This window comes from Mytilus californianus, unplaced genomic scaffold (genome assembly GCF_021869535.1).
Source record: "Mytilus californianus isolate M0D057914Y unplaced genomic scaffold, xbMytCali1.0.p SCAF_75, whole genome shotgun sequence".
Taxonomy (NCBI): Eukaryota; Metazoa; Mollusca; class Bivalvia; order Mytilida; family Mytilidae; genus Mytilus; species Mytilus californianus.
The window spans coordinates 194563-219893 of NW_026262729.1; the positions used below are offsets into that span (position 1 = coordinate 194563).

The following is a 25331-nucleotide window of genomic DNA, read 5'->3' on the forward strand; positions in this document are numbered from 1 at the left end:
ATAATGTGCTTCGGGGCAGTTGTAACTCATTTATAGAAACTCTTTGTTTTGAACTGTAAATAGACCCAAATAATAGGATAATCCCTTACTAAGAACATGATTTACATTCATTCTTCACAATTAAGAGACATCAAATCTTACAAATTCATTGGTCGAGAGCACTTTGCTATATTCTAAATAAAAATTATGACCTGTTCAGAGAAAACTGATTAGAATAATGACATGTACGAATATAGTGATTTGAAAGGAAAACTTTACTGAGTAGAAATTACCTGGACAAGCCAGGTAAAATATAAAATTTACTGAACCAATGAGAAGAATGTATCATTCTAATCGTGCATGCGGAACCAGCACTAAGGAAAAATAAATGCTAATAGTTATAGAAAACAAATAAAAGATAATTGAATTTTAATTATGCATTTTTAGAATAAAAATTTTACGATTTGTATTAAAATTGTCAAGACAACTTAAGTTATTGAACCGTGTGATTTTTATTTGGTCAGATGACCAGGTTATAGAACGGCAAACTAAAACATAAAAAAGAAATCTAAGTAGTGGTCAGCGCTTTGCCATCTTACAAAGAGTAATCAAAGAGACAATAACCTACTATAATTAGGTAACATTTTGAATTGATACGGCCAGGATTTAATCCGTCTATTTGACTAGCTCAAAAACTTTTCTTGTGAACAAAAGAAAGAGAAAAAAAAATTAAATTAAATTAGAAAAAAATTTCTTTTGACAGCCTAAAGAAGTATTGACCCTTTGGATATGTGAATTTACATATTATGAAATGTTGAATTTATTCTTTTTCTATCTTTAGACGTGATACGTTAAATTTGGCGGGGTGCAAATAACAGAAATATACATTTTAGTCACGTACAAAATATAAAATTACGTTTAAGTCACTAAACTTGATGCTATACATTGAGTTTTGTAAGTGCATAATAGAAGTATGTACTTTCCTAGTACATCAAGGCATTATTCCAAACATTTGAGGATACATCGCTTGGGTCCCGCTTTGGTATTGCATCATTTGTGGAGGAAATATAATGTTGTTTGGTAGATGAAGAGGAGTTACAGGGGAACGTATGATAGGCATGTCAACAACATTGTGTTCTATATTTTTTCGTCTTGGACCTGGTTTTCCGTTTATGAAGTCTTTCCGTTCCGATTCGGTAGATAAAATGCGTTTATCGTCATTTACGGCAGTTAAGAAGATTTTTCCGTCCCATACTGAGGTAGATTTTAGTTTACCCTTTCTCACTGCTTCGCGAGCTAGGAAAGCAACTCTACTACGTGCCTTGGTCAAGTCCTGACTTATTCCGACACCATGTAACTCTGGGATATTTCGAATATTTCTCGTTGCCTTCAAAAACTCAGCACGTTTCTTGGTGTGCGTGAAGCGGGCAATGATTTGCTTGCGGCCTTCTTTAGTTGGTAAACGATGGGATACGCTAATATCGTTACTTTTTAAGTCAACTTCAAGTTTAGATGCTATATCGCACAGAATTTTTGTTGTGTCTTCACTCTGGGTATAAGGAACCCCGCTTATTCTAATACAACTCTTTCTGCTGTGCTGTTCTAAGTCGTCCACTTTTAAACTCAGTTTGCTAACTTCGTTTATGGATTTTTTCAGTTCAATATTTTCTGTTTTAAGTTTTTCAATCTCAGTAATAAGAGGAACGGTTAAGCTATTGCAATACATCTGTAAGTTTGATTTTAATTCATTGGGCAGGTCGTCGAACATTTTGGCCTTAACCGCTTGTGCTAGTCTCTTAACATCGTTATCTGTAAAAATTGACTGGTTACTTTGTGTAGATGGGTTTGAAACTGGAGGTTGACTTTGATTAGCCATAGTTACAGTTTTAAGTTCGTTATCAGTGATAAGTTTTTTTGCTGGAAGGTTTTACGCTGAAGCTTTGACTTTTTCCCGGCGATGGTTCCTTCGAGTGTCTTCTGCGTTTTTGACTAGAGATAGTTTTTGACATTTATTGCATACACATCATAAGGATATTATTGTTTATATTTCTGTATATCAGTGTATTCTGTGTATTATGTATGCGTTGTTATCGTTGACTGACCAATTGGTATTTAGGTATGACAACAATCATGAATAATGGGTCACCGTATCGAAACATTTACACACAAGTCAAAATGTCAAGACCGATGTAAATTTGAGAGTGCTGCATACCACATATTATGTATGATTCATTTTCCTTGACAGAAAACTTCTTAGCTCATCTCCGGAGTTGCTGGAACAGTCTTTTATTGCAATTTTATTCCATTTTACAAGAGAGGAAAACAATAACGTCTGTCCATCTTGCGCATGCGTAACAAGTAGTTTACACGTCGAAATTAGATAAAGGCAAGACACATCTCTGTGTCAAGAGTTAATGAATAGGTGCTCCGAAGGTTTTCCTGTATATTTGGACTTTGTAGAAATTGTATTGATCAGTTTTGGTTTATATATTTTTACTTTGAGTTTTTCCAGGAGTATTTTTGGGTATGTCGGGAACCATCTAACAATGTGCGGTTCGGGGAAGACAGGTTGGCTATTCCAGCTTTCTACTGATGATTCTCTGTTACAACAATGTATAAGATAAAAGGTCAATTACATATGGTCTATGGAAAATAATGTAAGGTGTTACAGCATATAAAAAAATAAGATGTGGTATAATTGCCAATGAGACAACAATCAACTAGAGACAAAATGATATAGAAGTTAACAACTATAGGTCACCCTACGGCCTTCAACAATGAGCAAAACCCATACCGCATAGTAAGCAATAAAAGGCATCGAAATGACAAATGTAAAACAATTAAAAAGAGAAAGCTAACGGACTGATTTATGTACAAAACAATAAATAAAAAACAAATATAAAAACTGTATGTCTGTTTGACAAGGTTTGCATGACCTCGACCTCAGTTTTTTCATCCATTAGGCCTTGACCTCATTTTTTCGTCCATCAGACCTTGACCTCATTTTCACGGTCCGTTGATTAATTTCAATTCTGCAGTTACTGGATTATCATTAGCAAAATGCCAACTATATTTGGTGTATTGGTTGATTGTCAGGTGTTAATGTCCGACTGACAGGGTACAATTACCCAAGAAGAAATTTTCATGGATTGTCGGTCAATGATAAGTTTCCTTTATTGATCGACATAGCATTTCATAACATGGAAGGTCCCTTTCGACTTTTATGAAATTAAGACACAATTGTGGTTATAAACCATGTAAACAGTCAACTTATCTTTTGTTAAAAAATCACAAATTTTGAAAGACATAATTTGTGCTAGAATTAAAACCAAAATTGATAATAGGTTATGGTATGCGATTCAAAAATTGATTCTCAGTGTTAAAACTTAGTTTTTGTGTAAAATTTACAATTTTGAGAAACATTTGTTTTTGGTCCGTCAGCACTTCTATGTCGCACGATAAGGCAAGATTGTTTTGAAAATTTTTCATTATTTTACGCACAGTGTATATTATACAATTATAGCCTTTGCATGAGGTCGATACGAGGATATATCGTCCTGAAAGAAGTATATAGACGGAGGGCCGAAGTCCGAGGTTACTTCTTTAGGTCGATATATCCTCGTATAGACCTCAAACAAAGGTTACAATTGTTATACTAGTATTATCATTTTCAATAAATCAGAAGTAGGGCACAAATTCATTTGACTGGTTGTTTCGATTGGGTCAGATATTCTAAAAATAACCGTGCAGTATCACTTTTCTAAAAATAATCGTGCAATATCACTTTTCTATCTGCTGTTTTCAGTCTACCTTTGAAAATATAAATGAACTTGTGACTCTTTCTAAACGAATGAAATTAGTTAGAATATACACAATAATAATATTACATATTATTAGTAAGACTAGATATTAAGCAAACAACGATCAATCAAAATAAGAGGAAGGATTCTTTCAGTTTCTGTTAGGAAATTTTAAAAAGGATGAAGAATGCCACAAAACAAACAAAAAAAACAATTTCGAGAAATTTTGGCAAATTTTGAGTATTTATCTCTAAATTGTACAAGAAGGACATCGTTGACCAAAACCAAAATTGTGTTGGTAGTAAAGCTGTGCATTACTTTTCGGATACATGTACATATTAATTCATTGTGGTATAGCGATGTCCTTCGATTCAAAATTTGAGAAAAAATATGTAAAATTTGCAATTTTAAAGGAAAATGCATTCAACAGCAAAATATAGAGGTGAATAATATTTTGGTTTTATGGAATTATGTAAAACCCTTTTTAAAGAATATAAATTAGACTCTCTAATATTCAATTTCCAGTAGGATTTTTTTTTACTTTTAGATGTTGACCCTGTGAGAAATAACGGAGAAATTGGCCAAAACTCCTTTTTAATGAGCAGCAACAAAACGTTGTTCAAGATCACAAAAGTCACTGCAAAGTTTTTAATTATGTGTTTGGTAAGCTCTGGTAATCTACATGTTTAATGTATTCCCATCGGGAGAAACCTTAAAACTTTTTAAAAAAGATGATAATGAACGGCTGTTTATCGTCCAGTGGCAAATTAAATGTATTTCCAGGACGTGTAAATTCGATATAAATATGAACCCTGCCTTTTACTAGACATACACGCTAAGCCGGATTTTTAACGTGTTTGTAAAGATGAACAAATGATTTGTAGTAAGACATGTTAGACTAGAGGTTACACTACATAAGAAGTTCAGCAGACACACCATGACGTGTACAGGCACTGCTTAAAATGTACTGACTTACATAAATTGTATTAAAATAACACTCTTTTGTTTTAATTACCGTCCTCAATGCATACTACTAGTATTTTGTTTTCTTTTTAATTTTCTCCAGGATACAGAGTCCTGTGATTATCACTAATAATACTGGAAGCGTAGCCGAGTCTAATTTTACTATTTCTATTGTAAAAATTAATGAACAGCCATTTACCAGTAAAATTCGCATGGGACGTATTGTGAAACTGTTAGCTACAATGACAGGTCTGTATGTCTAATGTACCATGTTAGTGAAGTCTGAACGAGAGGGTCCTTCATTTCTGTATTCTTAAATTCTTTAGGTTAGTTTTCTCTATAATTCTTTATATTTTTGCCCATCATTCTTTATTCTTTATATTTTAGAATCCTTTTATTATCTGTTCTTTATGTTTGGCCCTATTTTGCTCTTTTCATTATTTTTTTTGGGGGGTCTACTTTTCTGTCGATTTGGCCATTTTATTCTCTATTCTGAAAACCCCCATCCAGACCCTCAGTGAAGGTTCAGAGCCTCCAATTGAAACAATTGAAGGTACTAGTTCACAAGGTAATAGTAAAAAAGTAAAATAGTTGACCCTATTCAGACGCATTACCGTGACTCAATACCAAAGTCTTGCTCTTACTCCTAAACCCAGTTAGCTAAGCGGAGTAGCAACACATACTAATTGTAAAGACTTAAGGTTTGATCCTGTCGATATTCGAACCAACAGCCACGTGCACTTTATATGGAAACATTAAGAATGTTTGCAATGCAAAAGAATATCAGACGAAAAATCAAAATCTACTATAGAACTTGTTATATCTGCATCACTTCTAATGCCTTATGTAATTATACCGTATCTCCGAATGAGAAATGGAATATTGCTTTACCCCTGTCTGTCCGTTCAATGCGGAAATTTGTGTCGATTTTTTTTTCAGGAACTACAAATAAGAGCTTACTGAAATTTGTTATCATGATTTTTGTGAGAATGTTATACATGTATTTTGTTATGCTTTTTCAGATTCCCCGCTCCTCAATTTCCTGTTAATTGAATGATTATACAACATCATATTCACACACTTAATGGTCGTGTACAACACTATATTCACACACTTAATGGTCGTGTACAAAATCATATTCACACACTTAATGTTCGTGTACAACATCATATTCACATACTTAATGGTCGTGTACAACATCATATTCACACTGTTAATGGTCGTGTACAAAATCATATTCACACACTTAATGGTCGTGTACAAAATCATATTCACATACTTAATGGTCGTGTACAACATCATATTCACATACTTAATGGTCGTGTACAACATCATATTCACATACTTAATGGTCGTGTACAACATCATATTCACACACTTAATGGTCGTGTACAAAATCATATTCACACACTTAATGGTCGTGTACAACATCATATTCACATACTTAATGGTCGTGTACAACATCATATTCACATACTTAATGGTCGTGTACAACATCATATTCACACACTTAATGGTCGTGTACAAAATCATATTCACACACTTAATGTTCGTGTACAACATCATATTCACATACTTAATGGTCGTGTACAACATCATATTCACATACTTAATGGTCGTGTACAACACTATATTCACACACTTAATGGTCGTGTACAACATCATATTCACACACTTAATGGTCGTGTACAACATCATATTCACACACTTAATGGTCGTGTACAACATCATATTCACATACTTAATGGTCGTGTACAAAATCATATTCACATACTTAATGGTCGTGTACAACACTATATTCACACACTTAATGGTCGTGTACAACATCATATTCACATACTTAATGGTCGTGTACAACATCATATTCACACACTTAATGGTCGTGTACAACATCATATTCACAAACTTAATGGTCGTGTACAACATCATATTCACATACTTAATGGTCGTGTACAAAATCATATTCACACACTTAATGGTCGTGTACAACATCATATTCACATACTTAATGGTCGTGTACAACATCATATTCACACACTTAATGGTCGTGTACAACATCATATTCACATACTTAATGGTCGTGTACAACATCATATTCACATACTTAATGGTCGTGTACAACATCATATTCACATACTTAATGGTCGTGTACAACATCATATTCACACACTTAATGGTCGTGTACAACACTATATTCACACACTTAATGTTCGTGTACAACATCATATTCACACACTTAATGTTCGTGTACAACAACATATTCACATACTTAATGGTCGTGTACAACATCATATTCACATACTTAATGATCGTGTACAACATCATATTCACACACTTAATGGTCGTGTACAACATCATATTCACACACTTAATGGTCGTGTACAACATCATATTCACATACTTAATGATCGTGTACAACATCATATTCACACACTTAATGTTCGTGTACAACATCATATTCACACACTTAATGGTCGTGTACAACATCATATTCACATACTTAATGGTCGTGTACAACATCATATTCACACACTTAATGGTCGTGTACAACATCATATTCACACACTTAATGGTCGTGTACAACATCATATTCACATACTTAATGGTCGTGTACAACATCATATTCACATACTTAATGGTCGTGTACAACATCATATTCACATACTTAATGGTCGTGTACAACATCATATTCACATACTTAATGGTCGTGTACAACATCATATTCACACACTTAATGGTCGTGTACAACATCATATTCACACACTTAATGGTCGTGTACAACATCATATTCACATACTTAATGGTCGTGTACAACATCATATTCACACACTTAATGGTCGTGTACAACATCATATTCACATACTTAATGGTCGTGTACAACATCATATTCACATACTTAATGGTCGTGTACAACATCATATTCACACACTTAATGGTCGTGTACAACATCATATTCACACACTTAATGGTCGTGTACAACATCATATTCACACACTTAATGATCGTGTACAACATCATATTCACACACTTAATGTTCGTGTACAACATCATATTCACATACTTAATGGTCGTGTACAACATCATATTCACATACTTAATGGTCGTGTACAACATCATATTCACACACTTAATGGTCGTGTACAACATCATATTCACACACTTAATGATCGTGTACAACATCATATTCACACACTTAATGGTCGTGCACAAAATCATATTCACATACTTAATGGTCGTGTACAACATCATATTCACATACTTAATGATCGTGTACAACATCATATTCACACACTTAATGATCGTGCACAAAATCATATTCACACACTTAATGTTCGTGTACAACATCATATTCACACACGTAATGATCGTGTACAACATCATATTCACACACTTAATGGTCGTGTACAAAATCATATTCACACACTTAATGTTCGTGTACAACATCATATTCACATACTTAATGGTCGTGTACAACATCATATTCACAAACTTAATGGTCGTGTACAACATCATATTCACATACTTAATGGTCGTGTACAACATCATATTCACACACTTAATGATCGTGTACAACATCATAATTATTCACAAACTTAATGGTCGTGTACAACATCATATTCACATACTTAATGGTCGTGTACAACATCATATTCACACACTTAATGATCGTGTACAACATCATAATTATTCACAAACTTAATGGTCGTGTACAACATCATATTCACACACTTAATGGTCGTGTATGAAATTTTCGTGTTAATGAGAGATGCCTCCAACATTTCCTGGGCACAATACTGTTCATCGAGTTTTTGACACAACCTTGTATGCATCTGCTAGGAGGATGCCTTTTTGTCGTCGTTTGGTGCTCTTATACTAATAGCGTGTTTTGATGACTCAGCCTAGCCATTTAATAAGTCAATATATTTATTGAGAATCTGACAATTGTAAAAGAGTGGCAAAAGATTTAAAAGGGAAATTCGAGGGCAAACTAACAACGCCAGGGCAAAAAATGAAAAAAATGACTAAAAGACGAACAATAGTTTACAAAACACAACATAGAAACACGAACCCCACCAAAAACCGTGGACGATCTCAGATGCTTCGGAAGGATAAACAGATCCTGCTCCACATGTGGTACCCATCGTGTTGCTCATGTTGTACAAACTCGGTAATAAGACCCATGTGGTGATGTCACATTCGAGGAAAAGAGGACGGTATTGTGGTACGACATATGTAAAATATCCTTCGTCACCTGTGAAACAGATATTTCAAAACGGTCAACCAACTCGTGATGGTGTCCGTAAAATTTCCGAAGAGACGAACACTTGGTTGTAGTTCGTCGATGACGCACACGTGAATACACGGTCAAATCTGGTCAATCTGGAAAACAACAAATCCTCTCGCAGGTGAAATATGCTTGTCTCCGATGTCGTCTTAATATTCTGGTTGTAATTGTCAGTTGTCCTGGAAGATTGGGTTACCGGTTTTGACTGGTGGGCGACAAGTATTTCTGCTGAAACGCCCTGTTTTTGTTTGGTAGTAACAGATCCAAATTCTGGGAAAATAATAACTTCATATAGCGTGGCATCTGCTGGTTAGACAGTAGGTGCTTGCGATTGCAAGTGCAAGTCAAAAGGTGGTGCAAAATCGGTCCAATTATGATTTCGATCAGCTACCATAACGGTTTGAGAATGTTTGTTTCAGGCAGGTCAGTCACTTCTGGTACGACAGCCGAGATCAAAGTAGCACACAGTTAACTTGTTTTCCCCGCTCATGCAATCTCCTGTTCTAGCTGAGCCTTTCTTCATACAATCCTCTTACTCAATCTATGCTTTTCTTGGGATATTTCCTTGTTCATATCCGCCTTCTTTTTCTAGCTAGTTTTTTTTCGGGAAATGAAATTTTTACCCTGACAGCTTCTTCTTTCGCAGGCCTTTTTTGTGATAAGTTTGACAAACCGAAGATTTTCTAGATTTTCCGCCTACTTCCGTTTAATTAATTGCCCATCTGATGACTTTGTTTTTGCTGTCTTTGAGCCTGTGTCAGGGTTATTTGGTGGTCGCGGAGCATTTTTACGACCATTATGAAATGTTCAAAGGAGAAAAGGTATAATTGCTATTGAGACAACTATCCAACAGAAACAAGATAACAAGGATGTAACCAACTACCGTATGGCCTTCAACAATGAGCAAAAGACCTAAAATATAGTCCGCTATAAAAAACCCCGGCATATCAACATTTGAAACATTATTGAAAAGAAAAACCAACGGCCTAGGTTGATTTATGATAAAAATTACAAACGAAAAACAAATATGGAAGACACAAATCAACGCCAACCACTGATTATATGCTCCTGATTTGGGAAGGGCAAATAGAGAATGTGGCGGGGTTAAACTAGTTTGTGAGCGCACAACATGTCCCCTAACCTTAGACATAAGACCAAACTGTAAAAATCAGTTGAAAAGGGCTCGACTCATCAGATAGATTGTTTTCTATGTTGTGTTTTGTGTACTGTTGTTTGTTTGTCTGTTTGTCTGTTGGTCATTTTTCTATTTTTGCCATTCCGTTGTCAGTTTATTTTCGACTTGTGAGTATGAAAGTCCCTTTGATATCTTTCGCCTATCTCTTATAGACACGAAGGACAAAGGACGGCTAACAAAGAGACAAGACATAAGGGCCGATCTAAGAGTGCTTTAAATCAAATTTAAACTAATGAATGATATAAAAATTAGAAGAAGTGGTATGATTGCAAATGAGACAACTCTCCACCTGAGGCAAAATGAGGTAAACATTAGCAACTTCAGGTCACCGTAACGTGTCACCGTAAGGCCTTCAACAATAAACAAAACAAATACCACATAGCAAACTATAAAAGGCCTCGACATGACAAATGTAAAACAATTCAACCAAAAAATCCAACGATCAGATGTATGACAAAATAATAACCTAAAACCAAATATGATATACAGCAACAAAGGACAACCAAAGAATTACAGGCTCCTGATTATGGACAGGCACATATAGAATTGGACGGGGTTAAAGGTTGATAAACATGTTTGTGAGCGCTCAACTCTTTCCTTAACCTGAGATAGTGGTGTAACAGCACGACATAAGAACAAACTGTATGTTTATCTATGATATAGTTATTATGGTAATAGTCTTTTTGTCCCAATAAATAGAGAATCGTTTGTACGAGTTGTTTTTTCTGGGGAGGGACATGAAGAGTTAGCGGAAAGAGCAAATTAATCTGTGAGTAATGTTTCAGATCTTTTAATTACAGTTAATCTGTAGTGAAGCTTAGCATTTTGATATCAATAGTTATTTCTCATTAAAAATTGGTTAAAACGCCTAAATATCACTTATAACTTATCATTATTTGCATGGACAGCGGCCCGTTTTGTCTGGTATAAAACGAGGCTACAATTGACAAAGGGAAATAACTTGTGTTAAAAGTGTAAAATCAAATCGGTAATTGACAAAACTCACGATACTTCAATTTTAACATGACTGTCTTCTCCTCTTCTAATGTTTTAGGAACTGTAAATGAAACAAAATTCCATGTAACAAACTGTAACGCCTTCTCAACAGATTTAAATTCGTCTTCAGTTGTACTCATTGATGGGTAAGTTTTTAATTACATATTTCATAATACTGTCAACCGTTAAATGCTAGAAACACATAGATGATAGCAATACTACATATAAACAAACCGTAATGGAAAAGTATTAACATATTAAACTGGTTTTGACGACCGCGAAGGGACATAATAGATATAAGAAGATGTGGTATGAGTGCCAATGAGACAACTCTCCATCCAAGTTACAATATGTAAAAGTAAACCATTATAGGTCAAAGTACGGCCTTCAACACGGAGCCTTGGTTCACACCGAACAGCAAGCTATAAAGGGCCCCAAAAAAATGACTAGTGTAAAACCATTCAAACAGGAAAACCAACGGTCTAATCTATAGAACAAATTAACTTTCGGGGATTTGGTGACGAAGTTTACCGATAATGACGTAACCTATTGATAAACAACACAGAATCATGGTACACGTGGAAAATAAATGAGACGATAGAGCGCGGATGTATATTTATTTTTTAATGGTTTCAATGCGTAACCTTTTGTTAATTAAACTTTGTTTTAACAGCTGTTAAATGATTTGGTGTATTATTTTTTTATTATTATTTCAGAATCGGTTAATACTGTCTACTTTTCACGGTTTTTTTTTACCTTTTCTTTCGTCAAGGTTTTCCCTTGCTCTTGGATACATGTGCGATTGTCGAAGCTCTTACGAAACGTATCATGGTTAAGTTCACTTCATACCGAAAAGCTGTCGGCGAATAAGAGTCCGGGAAGGCAATAATACAATTGCAGTACATTTTCTGTAGATTTTGATAAAATAAAGGATTTTCTTTCATAAGATAGTCTATGTACACGTTATTTATAGTAAAACTAGGCCATCCGAGTGTAAAAACATTTTCTTTTTTTTTTATTAAATTTGAAGTATCATATGTCTTTATCTTTAGTTATAATGACTGCTTGATTTTTAGATGTGGAACAGGATTTCCGTTTAGTTTAAAGGAAGGTTTTACATTACGAGGTTTGTCTGCCATAAGTCCTAGTTTCAAGATGTTTAGAATAAAAAGATCACAAGGAATTACATTTAAATGCAGCTTCGTGATATGTAACGATGAATGTCCAGAGGTATGCATTTTTAGTTAGTTAAAAGATTTTTCTACCAAGGCACATCTTTTGGAATGTTTCGGCTCTTGTGCGTGAAATAACGAGAGCATTCAGCTTTTGTGCGTGAAATAACGAGAGCATTCACTCTATGGATTTCCCCTAAGGTTACCTGTCGTAATACCAATATATCACCGTGTTCCAGTTCAAGTTTCAATTATTCACCTTCTGGTCCATCAGCATTTCAAATTCTGCGAACTGAAGAAATGTGTACTTGATCCCATTCTGAATATACACAATATGTTTAGCCGAATAATTGCTCCATTTTCATTTTTACATCGCGATGACCTTGGGGTCATGTAGATGTATTGCTATCGCCTAGATTTCCATTATGTAAATTAGTTTTGGGTTTGTAACCGATCTATAAACATGATAAATATGCGCACATAAACGAATGCAAAATAACATTCCTTATCGTTTGATATAAATACATCTCTTCAATGAATACTGATAAAAATATTTTTGTTTACAACATAAATTAATAGTATGAAAATGTTTTGTAGTTAGATATATATATATAAAAGTAAAAAATCATTGATAATATCAATGCAGACGTACCGAAAAATTGTGTTAAAGCATGCGGAAGAATATCTCAGAGAACTTTTTGCGAGGACCGGTAACTCTGTAATTGTTTTTGCGGGAAAATATGAATGCCTACTCGTATCCAATCTTAGAAAAATCGAATTTTTACAGAAAAGTGTCCACCATGTATACTGATTTGTATCACTACAATATAATAGTTATTACGGTGAAGTTGAATTTCCTGTCATTTATTCATCATCCACGCACGAACTTGTCTCAGAAAAAAATATATCTCTGCACATTAACCTCAGTTTCAGGTAAAGAGATATGTTGTTTTTTTCTGAGACAAGTGCTTTTGACCATCCTCAAGAACTTGTGGTCATCCGATGTTCAGTACTTCAGTACTTTGATTTCCTAAGCAGTGCATTAGTCCAGCAATCTATAATTTTGCTTTTGAAGCACATTAGAGGTGGGTATATAGTGATGCACATGTCCGTCAGTCACAAGTTTAGTTTCCGGATCATAATTAGAATACCGCGTAACCAAATCTTTTGACATTTTAACAATGTTATGGACTATAAATCACAAGTCAAGTTTGAATTGATGGTTTTGACATGAACGGTATAAGAATTATGCCACTTACTGGCCTCCAATGTTGAATTGTTTTTCAGTTTCCTGTTGATAATAATAATACCGCTTTACAAAATCTTTTTTATCTAAAACACATTGGCATGACCATAAAATACAGGTCAAGTTCGATTTTGATTGTTTTGACATTTAATTTACCTTAAAAATTTGATTTTTTTATTTAATTCCTAGATGAAAATTTAGCACTACTTAACTAAATCTAAAACAATGTCATCCATGGGTTATGAGCTACGAAAAGTTTTAGTTTTATTTATTGCCATTATGTGTAAGCATATATAAGTAACTAAGGGGCATAACTTCAACAGTATACTCCAAAACCAGCAAAGTCAAGATTGACCTGCATTTTATGAACCATGACATTGTCGTCGTATTTTTCTTAGGATCTACAAATCATGGCTTTCTGTAATAGTTATCCCATGAGAACGCGGTATGTCAGTGTAAGTTCACCCCGATGGCCGAAGGCCAGAGGGTGATCTTACACTGACACACTAAGTACGAATGGGATAACTATTTTACATCCCAGCTGTTCTAGATCAGATAATAAACCATAAACGCTTCATAAAATCTAGTTTCGAATGCCAAACAATCATTATAATATACTTTATATATTACTATATAGTATATACCCTACATGAGCCCGAACACAGTGTTTAGATATGTTGAATTAACAGAGAGTTTGGATCCAGTCGTCCTGGTGTAGGGGTTTGACTCGTGGGTCTATATGCTAAAGGTCTTGGAGTTCGATTCCCAGCATCATAAGACACTGGATTTTTTCTACACAAATTTTGATAGTTAATCTTTTCCGTATGAATATTTCTAAGTTTTATTGTGGATTTGACAAAACAAAGGAAAGCATGCAGAACAAAGAAAAGCCCAGCTAGGTTCTAGGTGGATCTGGTAGGGGTGAAGTAAGAATCATCCTTCATGAGCACGCTATACCATGTGATGCGTTTAAACATACATCACTCATCAACTTCGTGTTTATCATGGGGTATCATGAGTTAAATCTTTTAATCGTGTATTTCGATTAGGGTAATGTCAGATTTTTTTTCGATTTTTTTCTTCAGTTTGAAAAACACAAGTGTTATATATTATACGCCTGTCATAAACGGGACGAATAATGGTATGCCGTTGTCCGTCTGTGCATCCATCCCCACTCGTATAGTAGCTATAGAATTATCTGGTCAAATTCATCAAACATGTATGAATTATTTGAATCGGTCGTGTAAAGCGCCCTGTCGATCTTGTTGTCCTCCAAGAGCTACAAGACACTTCAAAGTTTGTATTAGGTTTCTGATTTGAAATATTTTTGCCTCGAACATCAATGAAGAGATATGAATTGTTGAAATACGCACCTGGTGCAGTAAAATTGGTACCGTAAATGTTGATTAATATCTAACTGTCATGATTTGTGGCACTTTTACACATATCGCGCACTCATTCGGTATGCTTGTATTGATTTCCCTGAAACTTTACTTTCTTGTTGTCAAAAGTATACGAAAGCCTATTAGGGTCCCAAATTTTTTTTTTTTTATTTCGTAATTACGAGAAAACTATCGCGTATTTACGCGATAATTATCTCGTAATTACGAGATAATCATTGTTTTATCTCGTAATTACGAGATAATTATCGCGTAATTACGAGAAAACTATTGCGTAATTAAGAGATAAGAAGCTGTTTTATTTCGTAATTACGAGATAATTATCGCGTAATTACGAGATAAGAAGTTTTTTATCTCGTAATTATGAGATAACTATCGCGTAATTACGAGATAATTATCGCGTATTTACGAGAAAACTATCGCGTAATTACGAGAAAAGAAGTTTTTTATCTCGTAATTACGAGATAACTATCGCGTTATTACGAGAAAACAATTGACAATTTTGGTCATTTGACTTATTTGTAGATCTTACTTGGCTAAACATTTTTGCTCCTACAGTTTATATCTTTCTATTATAATATTCAAGATAATAACCAATAAACTGAAAAATAATCATCAAAATTACCAATTCAGGGGCAGCATCCGAACAACGGGAAGTCTGATTCGTCTGAAAAATTTTACCCTGTCATATTTGCTCTAAATGCTTTAGTTTCAGAGATATAAACCATAAACTACATTTTACCCCCCCCCCTCCCATGTTCGATTTTTAGCCATGGTGGCTATCTTGGTTGGTGGGTGGGGTCTTTGGATACATTTTTTAAAACTAGAAACCCTAAGAATGATTAAGTCCAAGTTTGGTTCAATTTGGCCAAATGGTTTCAGAGGAGAAGATTTTTGTAAAAATTAACGGACGACGACGGACGACGGACGCCATGTGATGGGAAAAGATCACTTGACCCTTTGGGTCAGTTGAGCTAATAAAAACGGGCGTTTTATCAGGTGCCCCGGAAGGGTAATCATGATCTGTATATCTATATTTATATATATATGTAATTTTATAACTTCTCGTAATAACGAGATAATTTTCTCGTAATTACGCGATAGTTATCTCGTAATTACGCGATCATTATCTCGTAATTACGAGATAAAAAATGATTATCTTGTAATTACGCGATAGTTTTCTCGTAATTACGAGATATTTATCTCGTAATTACGAGATAAATATTTTTTTTTTGTAACCCCAATAGGCTTTCGTAAAAGTAAACTCCTTTTCAATTTTAAATTTTTTTAGGTTTCTCTATCCAGATTTATTCCATCATAATCAAGTATGTTCATGCCCCCGCCGGAGCGGAGGGCATTAAGACTTGCCCTTATCCGTACGTACGTCATACAATTGGTTTCCGTTCTGTAACCTTAGTTTGCCTCAACCGAATGTTATATAACTGATCTTGTCGCGTACTTACTCTAGTATGCGCAGATCGATTTACTTGAAACTTTACACTATTGTTGTGGCGATATAAAGTACGAAAACTTAATTTTTTTTATAGTATTCCAATTTGTCATTCTAGCTGTATGGGACTTTTATCTGATTAAAGGCGGGTTTTCATGTATAAAAATGAGGAGATGTGGCATAATTGCCAATGAGACAACTATCCACCAGAGTTAAGATGATGTAATATAGTAAGCAATTATAGGTCAACGTACGACCTTCGACTATGAGAAAAACTCATACCGTATAGTCGGCTTTAAAATGCCCCGACATGAAAAATATAAAACAATTCAAACGAGAAAACTAACGGCCTAATTTATAACAAAACAATTTACCAAAATAGCATGTGTTTTTGCTAACTCTTGTATGCGTGGATCAATTAAATTTAAACTTTATATTACTGTTAGGATTAGTATTTAGTAAACATCCTTATAATTTTTTAAAGAGATATTGAACTTTAATGGTAAATTTTAAGGCAATTTCTATACACCATGAGATATCCTTCATGTTTTTTGGGGTTTTTTTTTGTTGTTTTTGTTGTTTTGTTTAAATTAACGAACATGTTATTTTTCCTACGATGTTATAGAAACACAAGTAATAGCCCTGATTAAATGCATTCTACGAAATCCTTTTTATTCTTACAACAAATTTAGTATGCACACGACGAGCTTTGGCCACTGAGATACAGCTGTGCATTTTGTATATTTATGTACTTGAAGCAAATTTTGCTTTGTGAATTAAAAAAGGTCGCATTTTTTTCCCTGAATGTTTAGGATGTAGCAGTTAAATTCGAATGGTACATCAAGCAGTATTAATTTCAATGAGTGATTTTATAATTCCTTGTAGAGTAAATCTATCTAGCTTGGAGCAGCTGTTAGCATTTTTTGGGGGAAGAAAAACGAAGAAGGGAAATAAAAAAGAGCGCTTCGGAAACTCCAATGTGATCCTGTGTTATTATCATTTGCCGTCATTTAGCACGGTATCATTATTCGCCGGATTTCTTTTGAATAGAATTTAAATTTATCATTAACTGATGTTCTCTGGATAATTATGTCCTTCGTTTCTTTATTTTTCAGACCGTTTTTCTCTATTCTTCATATATTTTGCCCATCATTCTCTATTCTTTCTATTTTATCACCCTATTATTCTCTATACTTTATATTTTAGCACCCCATCATTCTCTTTTCTTTATTTTTTTCCTTTCTTTCTCTATTCTTTATTTTTTTCCTTTCTTTCTCTATTCTTTATATTTTTTGCCCTTTATTCTGCACTTTTTTGCTATTATTCTTTATTCTGTAATCTCATTCAGACGATCTTTAGTCTGTACGTTTTCGTTGTAGAATTCATGTCAAGCAAAAGACGACAACAGACGACGCAAACGTGAGGCTGACGGCGAATTGAAGTTCAGTTTAGAGGATAAACAATCTGACAGTAAAAACTTGCAAAATATACATTCTAATACAGGCCAACACCGTAAGTCTCAGAATTTCAATGAAATTTCGGAAAACCAATCGAGACTCCATATAGGAAAGCTAGATATTGATAAATTATTACCAGTTCTTCTTGAAGGCCGTTTAGGAGCTAAAGTAGAGGACGTACAGCTAATACGTGGAGGACTTATTATAAATGTACCATCCAGTAAGTTTAACATTTAAAACATGGGAATAAATTAAGTGATTTTTTTCTAATGTACTCTCTCAAATGACTCCAATGTTTGTCCAGTTTGTAACATTACAGTTTTTGCAGCAATGTTTTATGTATTTGCTACTATCGAACATATCTTTTATAGACTTTTGGTAGAAAATATATCAAAATAATTTTCACTAAACTCGTTTGGCCATAGTTTAACAAGTGCACACATATTGATTTCTGTGTTATTTTACCCATGTTATTATTATTATGAAAATTTCTTTGCACGTTTCAATAATTATGAGGTTATTGACGATTTCATGTAGTCACAAGCGGTCGTTAAATATTCGTTATTAAATGTCTATATGATATGATCCACCACATCTTTAGTTCATATACCAATAATTACAATACATAGAAGCTTCACATGATTCCGTAATTTTGAATAGCGAAGGCATCCCAAACGTTCGGGTCCACATTTGTGTATAAAGATCTAACTCACCTCATACAACTGTGCTTCGGTCAACGCGTTTACACCCCCAATAATTTTAAGAAAAAGAAACATTCAATTCTTTAACCAAAATGTGTCCATCGTCTACGATAGTGTCCGTCTGTTAGTCTGCCTAAATCAAATTAAAGTTTCTGGTTAAGGTAGTTAGTTTACCATGAATTTGTGGGCACAAACACGTAACAATTAGTTCAAGACCAACTTTTGAAATCCAGAAATATGCAAATACCAAAACACGTGAAACTTTTAATGACCAAAAGGGAAAAAAGAATAATAAACAAATTATCTAAAGGCAACTTCCCCTGAGAAAGTCGGATTTTTTGTATCATGGTAATTTTTTTAATTTATCAATGGGTAATTTAAGAAAATTATGTTATAAAATCATGTCTGTACATTGATGTTAGTTTTAAAACAACTTTAATACACCCTTGTACAGTAAAACATGTTTTAATTATATTTGAGTCACCATGACCTACAATTCATATCAAGTGTTATAGCCGACTATACGGTATGGTTTTTTTTTTAGCTCACCTAGCCCAAAAGGGCCAAGTGAGCTTTTCTCATCACTTGGCGTCCGTCGACGTCCGTAAACTTTTACAAAAATCTTCTCCTCTAAAAATACTGGGCCAAATTAAACCAAACTTAGCCTAAATCATCCTTATGGTATCTAGTTTAAAAAATGTATCCGATGACCCTACCCATCAACCAAGATGGCCGCCATGGCTAAAAATAAAGCATGGGGGTAAAATGCAGTTTTTGGCTTATATCTCTGAAACTAAAGCAAATATAGCAAATTTGACGCTGGTAAAAATGTTCATCAGGTCAAGATCTATCTGCTCTGAAATTTTCAGATGCATCAGACAGCCTCTTGTTTGAGTGCTGCCCTTGAATTGGTAATTTTAAGGAAATTTTGCAGCTTTTGTTTATTATCTTGGATATTATAATAGATAGAGATAAACTGTAAACAGCAAAATTGTTCAGCAAAGTAAGATAAAAAAATAAGTCAGCATGACTAAAATTGTCAATTGGCCCCATAAGGAGTTATTGCCCTTTAAAGTCAATTTTTTCACAATTTTTCTTAAATTTTTGTAATCTTTTACAAAAATCTTCTCCTCTGAAACTACTGCGCCAAATTAAACCAAACTTGGCCTAAATCATCCTTAGGGTATCTATCTAGTTTAAAAAATATATCCGATAATCCCGCTCATCAACCAAGATGGCCGCCATGGCTAAAAATATAACATAGGGTCTTCAGTAACTTTTGTAAGACTACAATGGGATGACCTGCTTTTAATTTAACTACTGGGACAAATTAAACCAAACTTGGTCTCAATCATTATTGGGGTATCTAATACTACTAGTATTTATTATGATTTTCACCTTATTTTACATGATTTCCAAAACCACAGTAGATACAGGTGAGCTACACGTACAGGCTCTTGAGATCCTCTAGTTTCTCATTGTTGAAGGTCGTACGGTTGAATATAATTGCTTACATCCACTTTATTTGAACTTTGGTGGATAGTTGTCTCATTGGCAATCATATCTCATCTTCTTATTTTTATTTTGTACGTTTTTTTAAGAATTTATTGCATACCAATGATTTTTCAATTTTTATCCTTTTATACAGTACCTTACATTTTTGTTATTACTGTGGCACTAGAATTACAATCTTTCTTCGTTAATAAATATTTTATTTTGGAAGTTATGACAATCTAAGTAAAAGTAAACATTCAAATACATTTACAACCATTATAGTGCAAATTATGTCATTTCATTTCTTGATTTAATGTTAATAGAAGTGCAAAATAATTTTACGAACTTTGAATCAAAATGACATTAATGTCTATATATCTAGGTATAAATCAGAGATATTTAATTACTAAACTCTTAGGTAAAATACAATTCTAACAAAAAACGTAGCTTAGAACTGTAAATTAGTTCCATGCAATTTGTAAAAGTCTTTCTATTATGTTTAGTTGTCTGTGATACTTTAACATTGTTTTATATCTCTAATTACAGGAAATGGAAAAGAAACAGATGTAGGGAAATTAAAGGATGATACGTCAAACTCTTATGTAGGAACGTCTGATGTTTTCCAGGTTGAGGGTGATGAGGATTTTGAAATACCTCTTGGAGAAATGTCTAAAATTAATCGAGTTATTGAATCTGTATCTACACAAATAGTAACTGTTTCTGAATCGTCTGAAAATTCCGTACCTCCAATTGTAGCAGACGACGTAATTACAGGAATTCCTACTGAATCAAAAATAAAATCGAACACAGACAACAATATGAACAAAGACAACTTAGTCCCGAAAAACCGGATGCCATCTACAGAAACGGGTACACTACACCAAGACGCAAAAGGCATTAATTCAAGAGAGTCAATTACATCGTCAGATCAAAAAGAGGCACCAGAAACCAAAATTTTATTATCTGCTAATAAGGACAAAAGTAATGGAAAACCAGCACAGATTTCGGCTAATCCACTTGTTCACAAAACATCAGCACTGAACGTTGTTGATGTTGAACGAAATTCTGAAAAATCAAAATCTACGGAGATGAAACGTCGCCTGTTGAACTTGAATTCATCAATACAAATTACCCCAACTGCGCATGCTCTCTTTATTTCAGTTATCATTTCATTACGAGAGATATTTGCATAATAACGCAGATTTTTGGTACTAAAGATTAAATAACAGTAGACTTATCTTACCTTTGTTTCATTTGTTAACCGTTAGTTAAGTTTTGTAAATTATAATTTTCAGTGATTTGTCGGTGAGTTGATGTGTACTTAACGTATTTAAATAAACAAAACAGCATGGTAAAATATTTGACAAAACAGATTTGCTTGATGTTTTTATTTAATTTCAGTTTTGATATTTTCATCTGTCAAAAATAAAAGGAAAAAAGTACGAATCTCACATAAAATTAACACGATTCTATCTATTTGAAAACGAGAGGGAAGATACGTATACAAAAGGCGGAATCAAAAAGTACAATAAGACGTACACAACTACGACCAAAACGAAAAACGACGAAAGGACAATAACGAACATTACATAGAAAACCATAGTTTAAGCATGGAAGTAATATTACTTCCATGGTTTAAGCAACACCCAACCCCATAAAAATTGGGGCGAACCGAGTCAGGTGCTATAAAAGCGTAAGCAGATTCTGCTCCACCGGTAAAACAAGTCGTGCTGTTCATGCAAGTCAACATCCGGTGATAGTGTCATAAATATATCAGTGGGTATCAGAATGGTTTGGACGTAATTGTAGTTGGTTGACATTTATATGAAAAGCTAACTCGAGTCTCACCTCTACGGTATGTATTCGAGACTTGTTCTATCATTCACAAAACTGACAAGGTGTACTCGATTTATTAGAAAAGATAAACGAGATATTGTGAAATACTCGTTAGACGATATTTTCCGGAAACTGGTCACGAGACTTAATTTACAGATGGCCTTCATTACAAACATAAAATGTAGCTTTGTGATAAAAAAAAAAAAGGGACATCATACTCCATAAGACAAACAAAAGACTAAGGGATATTTTTTGCTGAAATAGTTATGATGTGAATTTCATTTTAAAAGTAGCTGATGAGTTCACTTGAACAATATGGTCGCCAACGGGGATCTTTGGTTTACGTTCAGATATATCAGGAAAAAACATATATAGTTGGAAAATCATATATAGTTGGAAAAAACACAGATAGTTGGAAAAATCTCTGAAACCACTTGGTTTACACTTAACGTTGACACAATATTTCTAGTTGTTGGGTTAGCACCTGCTATATATACATATAAAGCTCGGTGTTATTTATTCATAGAAAATGTTTGGCAAATGCAAACAATTAAAAATTTACTTGAAGTAATGCAGTTTTTGATAAATGGTCCCGAATAAAGCCTATTCAGAATAACAGTCGATACTCCTGCTGCTGCTAAAAAATAGAAGTTTTATTTTAAAAAATCTGAAAAAATAAACATCTGAATGATCAATAAGATCTAATTTGAATACGTTTTAGGTAAAATTGGTCTTTAAATGTTTGTCATGCAGAGATACGCCCAATGCCCCAACTCGTCAAATATGTCCATCACCGAATATGTTTGTTTATATACTTAGCTTTGGGAATGGTGCGGCGTTTTCAAAAATCTTCTCTGGAACTTTAATTCGAATTTGGAGGAAAGTTGACAACCATCCTTAGATTAAGATTACTATAACTTTAACACATATCAAATGTATGTAATTTTCAAAACATAATCCGATATGTCATAACTTTTTAGAAAAACAGTTTTCAAGTTGTTTTTTTCTATGAGTAATAAATCTTTTCTATCAGTAATAAATCATGTGATCCTGCTGCTCACTCAATATGGCCCCCGTAATGGATCTTGTGCGAACCAAACTATAAAAATCTCCACTATAATGGACTTTGTGCGAACCAACCTGTAAAAATCTCTGAAACCGCTGTGTCAATCTGAACAGTCTTGCAAAAACATCTTCCTCGGATAACCTTATGTAAAAAATATTTTAGATATGCTTGCATGTCATGTTGACCTACATGACTGTCATTACTATGACTAAGCCACTACCTATACTGAAAAAGAAAATGTCACTGGACTTTGAAATAAAAATTTCTGAAAAATAATGTGATGACCCAATTGCAACCAAACTTCAGAGACATTTTAATGAAGACTCATCATTGCTTTAAGAACTGTTGATTATGTCCACGAAGGCACATAAAACATGGCTACTTAGGATTTCTTGGGCATCCGGATACTATAGGCAATTAAAAACCAGATGAGCGATTTAGATTCCCGAATTTTTCAAGATATCTAACTTTCCTAAAAATTAGTGTCACTAGTTATGTTAATATGCCTGTCCCAAGTCGTTATAGCTCAACCCCTGATTGGGTTAAACCAAATATTTAAAAAAAAAATGCATTTGCTGCTTCTCCTTTAAGCACACAACTTTGATGAGTATTATCCAAGAATTATCTGTTTGGGGTCTTAATAGTTTGTCCAGGTAGGATGGCGTGTCTCCCTGCGGACAGTTACCTTGTGAACTAGCACGTTGAAAATCTAGCTCATCGTGTTGGTCTTGTACAAAAGAGAATAGATCATATTAACATGTTATCGTCCTGACATTTATGCGATATTTGTCTTTTTCGTAAATGGTAGTGGTCTTGACCTGTATAAGGTATTGGTGAAAAAGAATTTCAACATAATGGTTTCAATTGCCGTTCTGATACACTGTAAACAACCCACCAGCACAAAACATTTCATAAGACAACCTAAGTCCCCCCCTTTTTGTGGTGCTACCTATATGGTTAATGCAATGACATCATACATGTTCCACTCCAAACGCTGCTTAGTCCCCCCCCCCTCCTTTTCAAAATACTGGATCTGCATCTATAAGTCACCGTGATAAAGTTCCTTATAATTCTGTCCATGTTTTTCATTGTATTCCATGTTCTTAAGGTGGTACCCAACACCTTGACTAATATTAATTTGGCTCGTTTAATTTTCCTAAAATTTTGACAAAATGTTTACTTTGACCCTTTGACAAAAATAAAAAAAAATCAAATAATTTGAACCAATCACTTTATCAGAAAAATTTCACTGGTTATATAGCAGTTTGACAAACACTAATTTTGATCATTGAGAAGCTTAATATTTCCTTAACAATACAACGTGATTAAAACGTTAAGTTGATTTTTACAGAGTTATCTCCCTGTAGTGTTAGGTACCACCTTAATATACCAATATAAGTTTATTTTAGAACTATTAGCATATGTACCACCTTCTCAAAGGAAAATGTATGTTCGAATCGATAGATTTTGCTAGAGGTATAGGGGGAGGGTTGAGATCTCATAAACATGTTTAACCCCGCCGCATTTTTGCGCCTGTCCCAAGTCAGGAGCCTCTAGCCTTTGTTAGTCTTGTATTATTTTTGATTTTAGTTTCTTGTGTACAATTGGGAGTTTAGTATGGCGTTCATTATCACTGAACTAGTATATATATTTGTTTAGGGGCCAGCTGAAGGACGCCTCCGGGTGCGGGAATTTATCGCTGCATTGAAGACCTGTTGGTGACCTTCTGCTGTTGTCTGTTCTATGGTCGGGTTGTTGTCTCTTTGACACATTCCCCATTTCCATTCTCAATTTTATTTCGACAGTACTATCTACCACTAAAAATTACAATTCAGGGGGGAAGGTCCCATTTACCTTTGTTTGAAACGCGTTTTCATTGTAAATATGCAGAAAGTCTATTTGCTTGAAAACCATAACGCTAATATTCAGTTTACAGAAGTATATTGTTACTTGGTCATCAATATATAAAACAGAGGCGAAAGATACCAAAGGGATATTCAAACTCGTGTCGAAAACAAACTGACAATGTCGTGGCAAAAAAAACGAAAAAGACCAACAGACAAACAACAGTATACAAAACACAACATAGAAAACTAAATACTGAGCAACACGAACCCCAACAAAAACCGGGAGTGATCTCAAGTGCTTCGGAAGAGTAAGCAGATCTTGTCCACATGTGGCCCCGTCGTGTTGCTCATGAAAGTACAAATCCGATGATAAGTCTAATTTGGTAGGTCACATTCGGGGGAAAGAGGACCGGATTGTAGTTATGACGATTGGAACATACTCGT

The 25331-nt window shown here is 34.2% G+C and overlaps 1 protein-coding gene across 1 annotated transcript in view; it reads left to right on the forward strand.

The window, feature by feature from the left end:
- LOC127710386 (uncharacterized) overlaps positions 1-21484 on the forward strand; it is a 51408-nt gene extending 29924 nt beyond the window's left edge. Inside the window, exons 6-10 of the mRNA XM_052216217.1 lie at positions 4846-4991; positions 11277-11364; positions 12295-12448; positions 17866-18163; positions 20685-21484. Of these exons, the coding sequence (XP_052072177.1) occupies positions 4846-4991; positions 11277-11364; positions 12295-12448; positions 17866-18163; positions 20685-21331 (1333 nt within the window). The 3' untranslated portion in view covers positions 21332-21484. The remainder of the gene's footprint in view (positions 1-4845; positions 4992-11276; positions 11365-12294; positions 12449-17865; positions 18164-20684) is intronic.
- The last annotated feature ends 3847 nt before the right edge of the window (positions 21485-25331 follow it).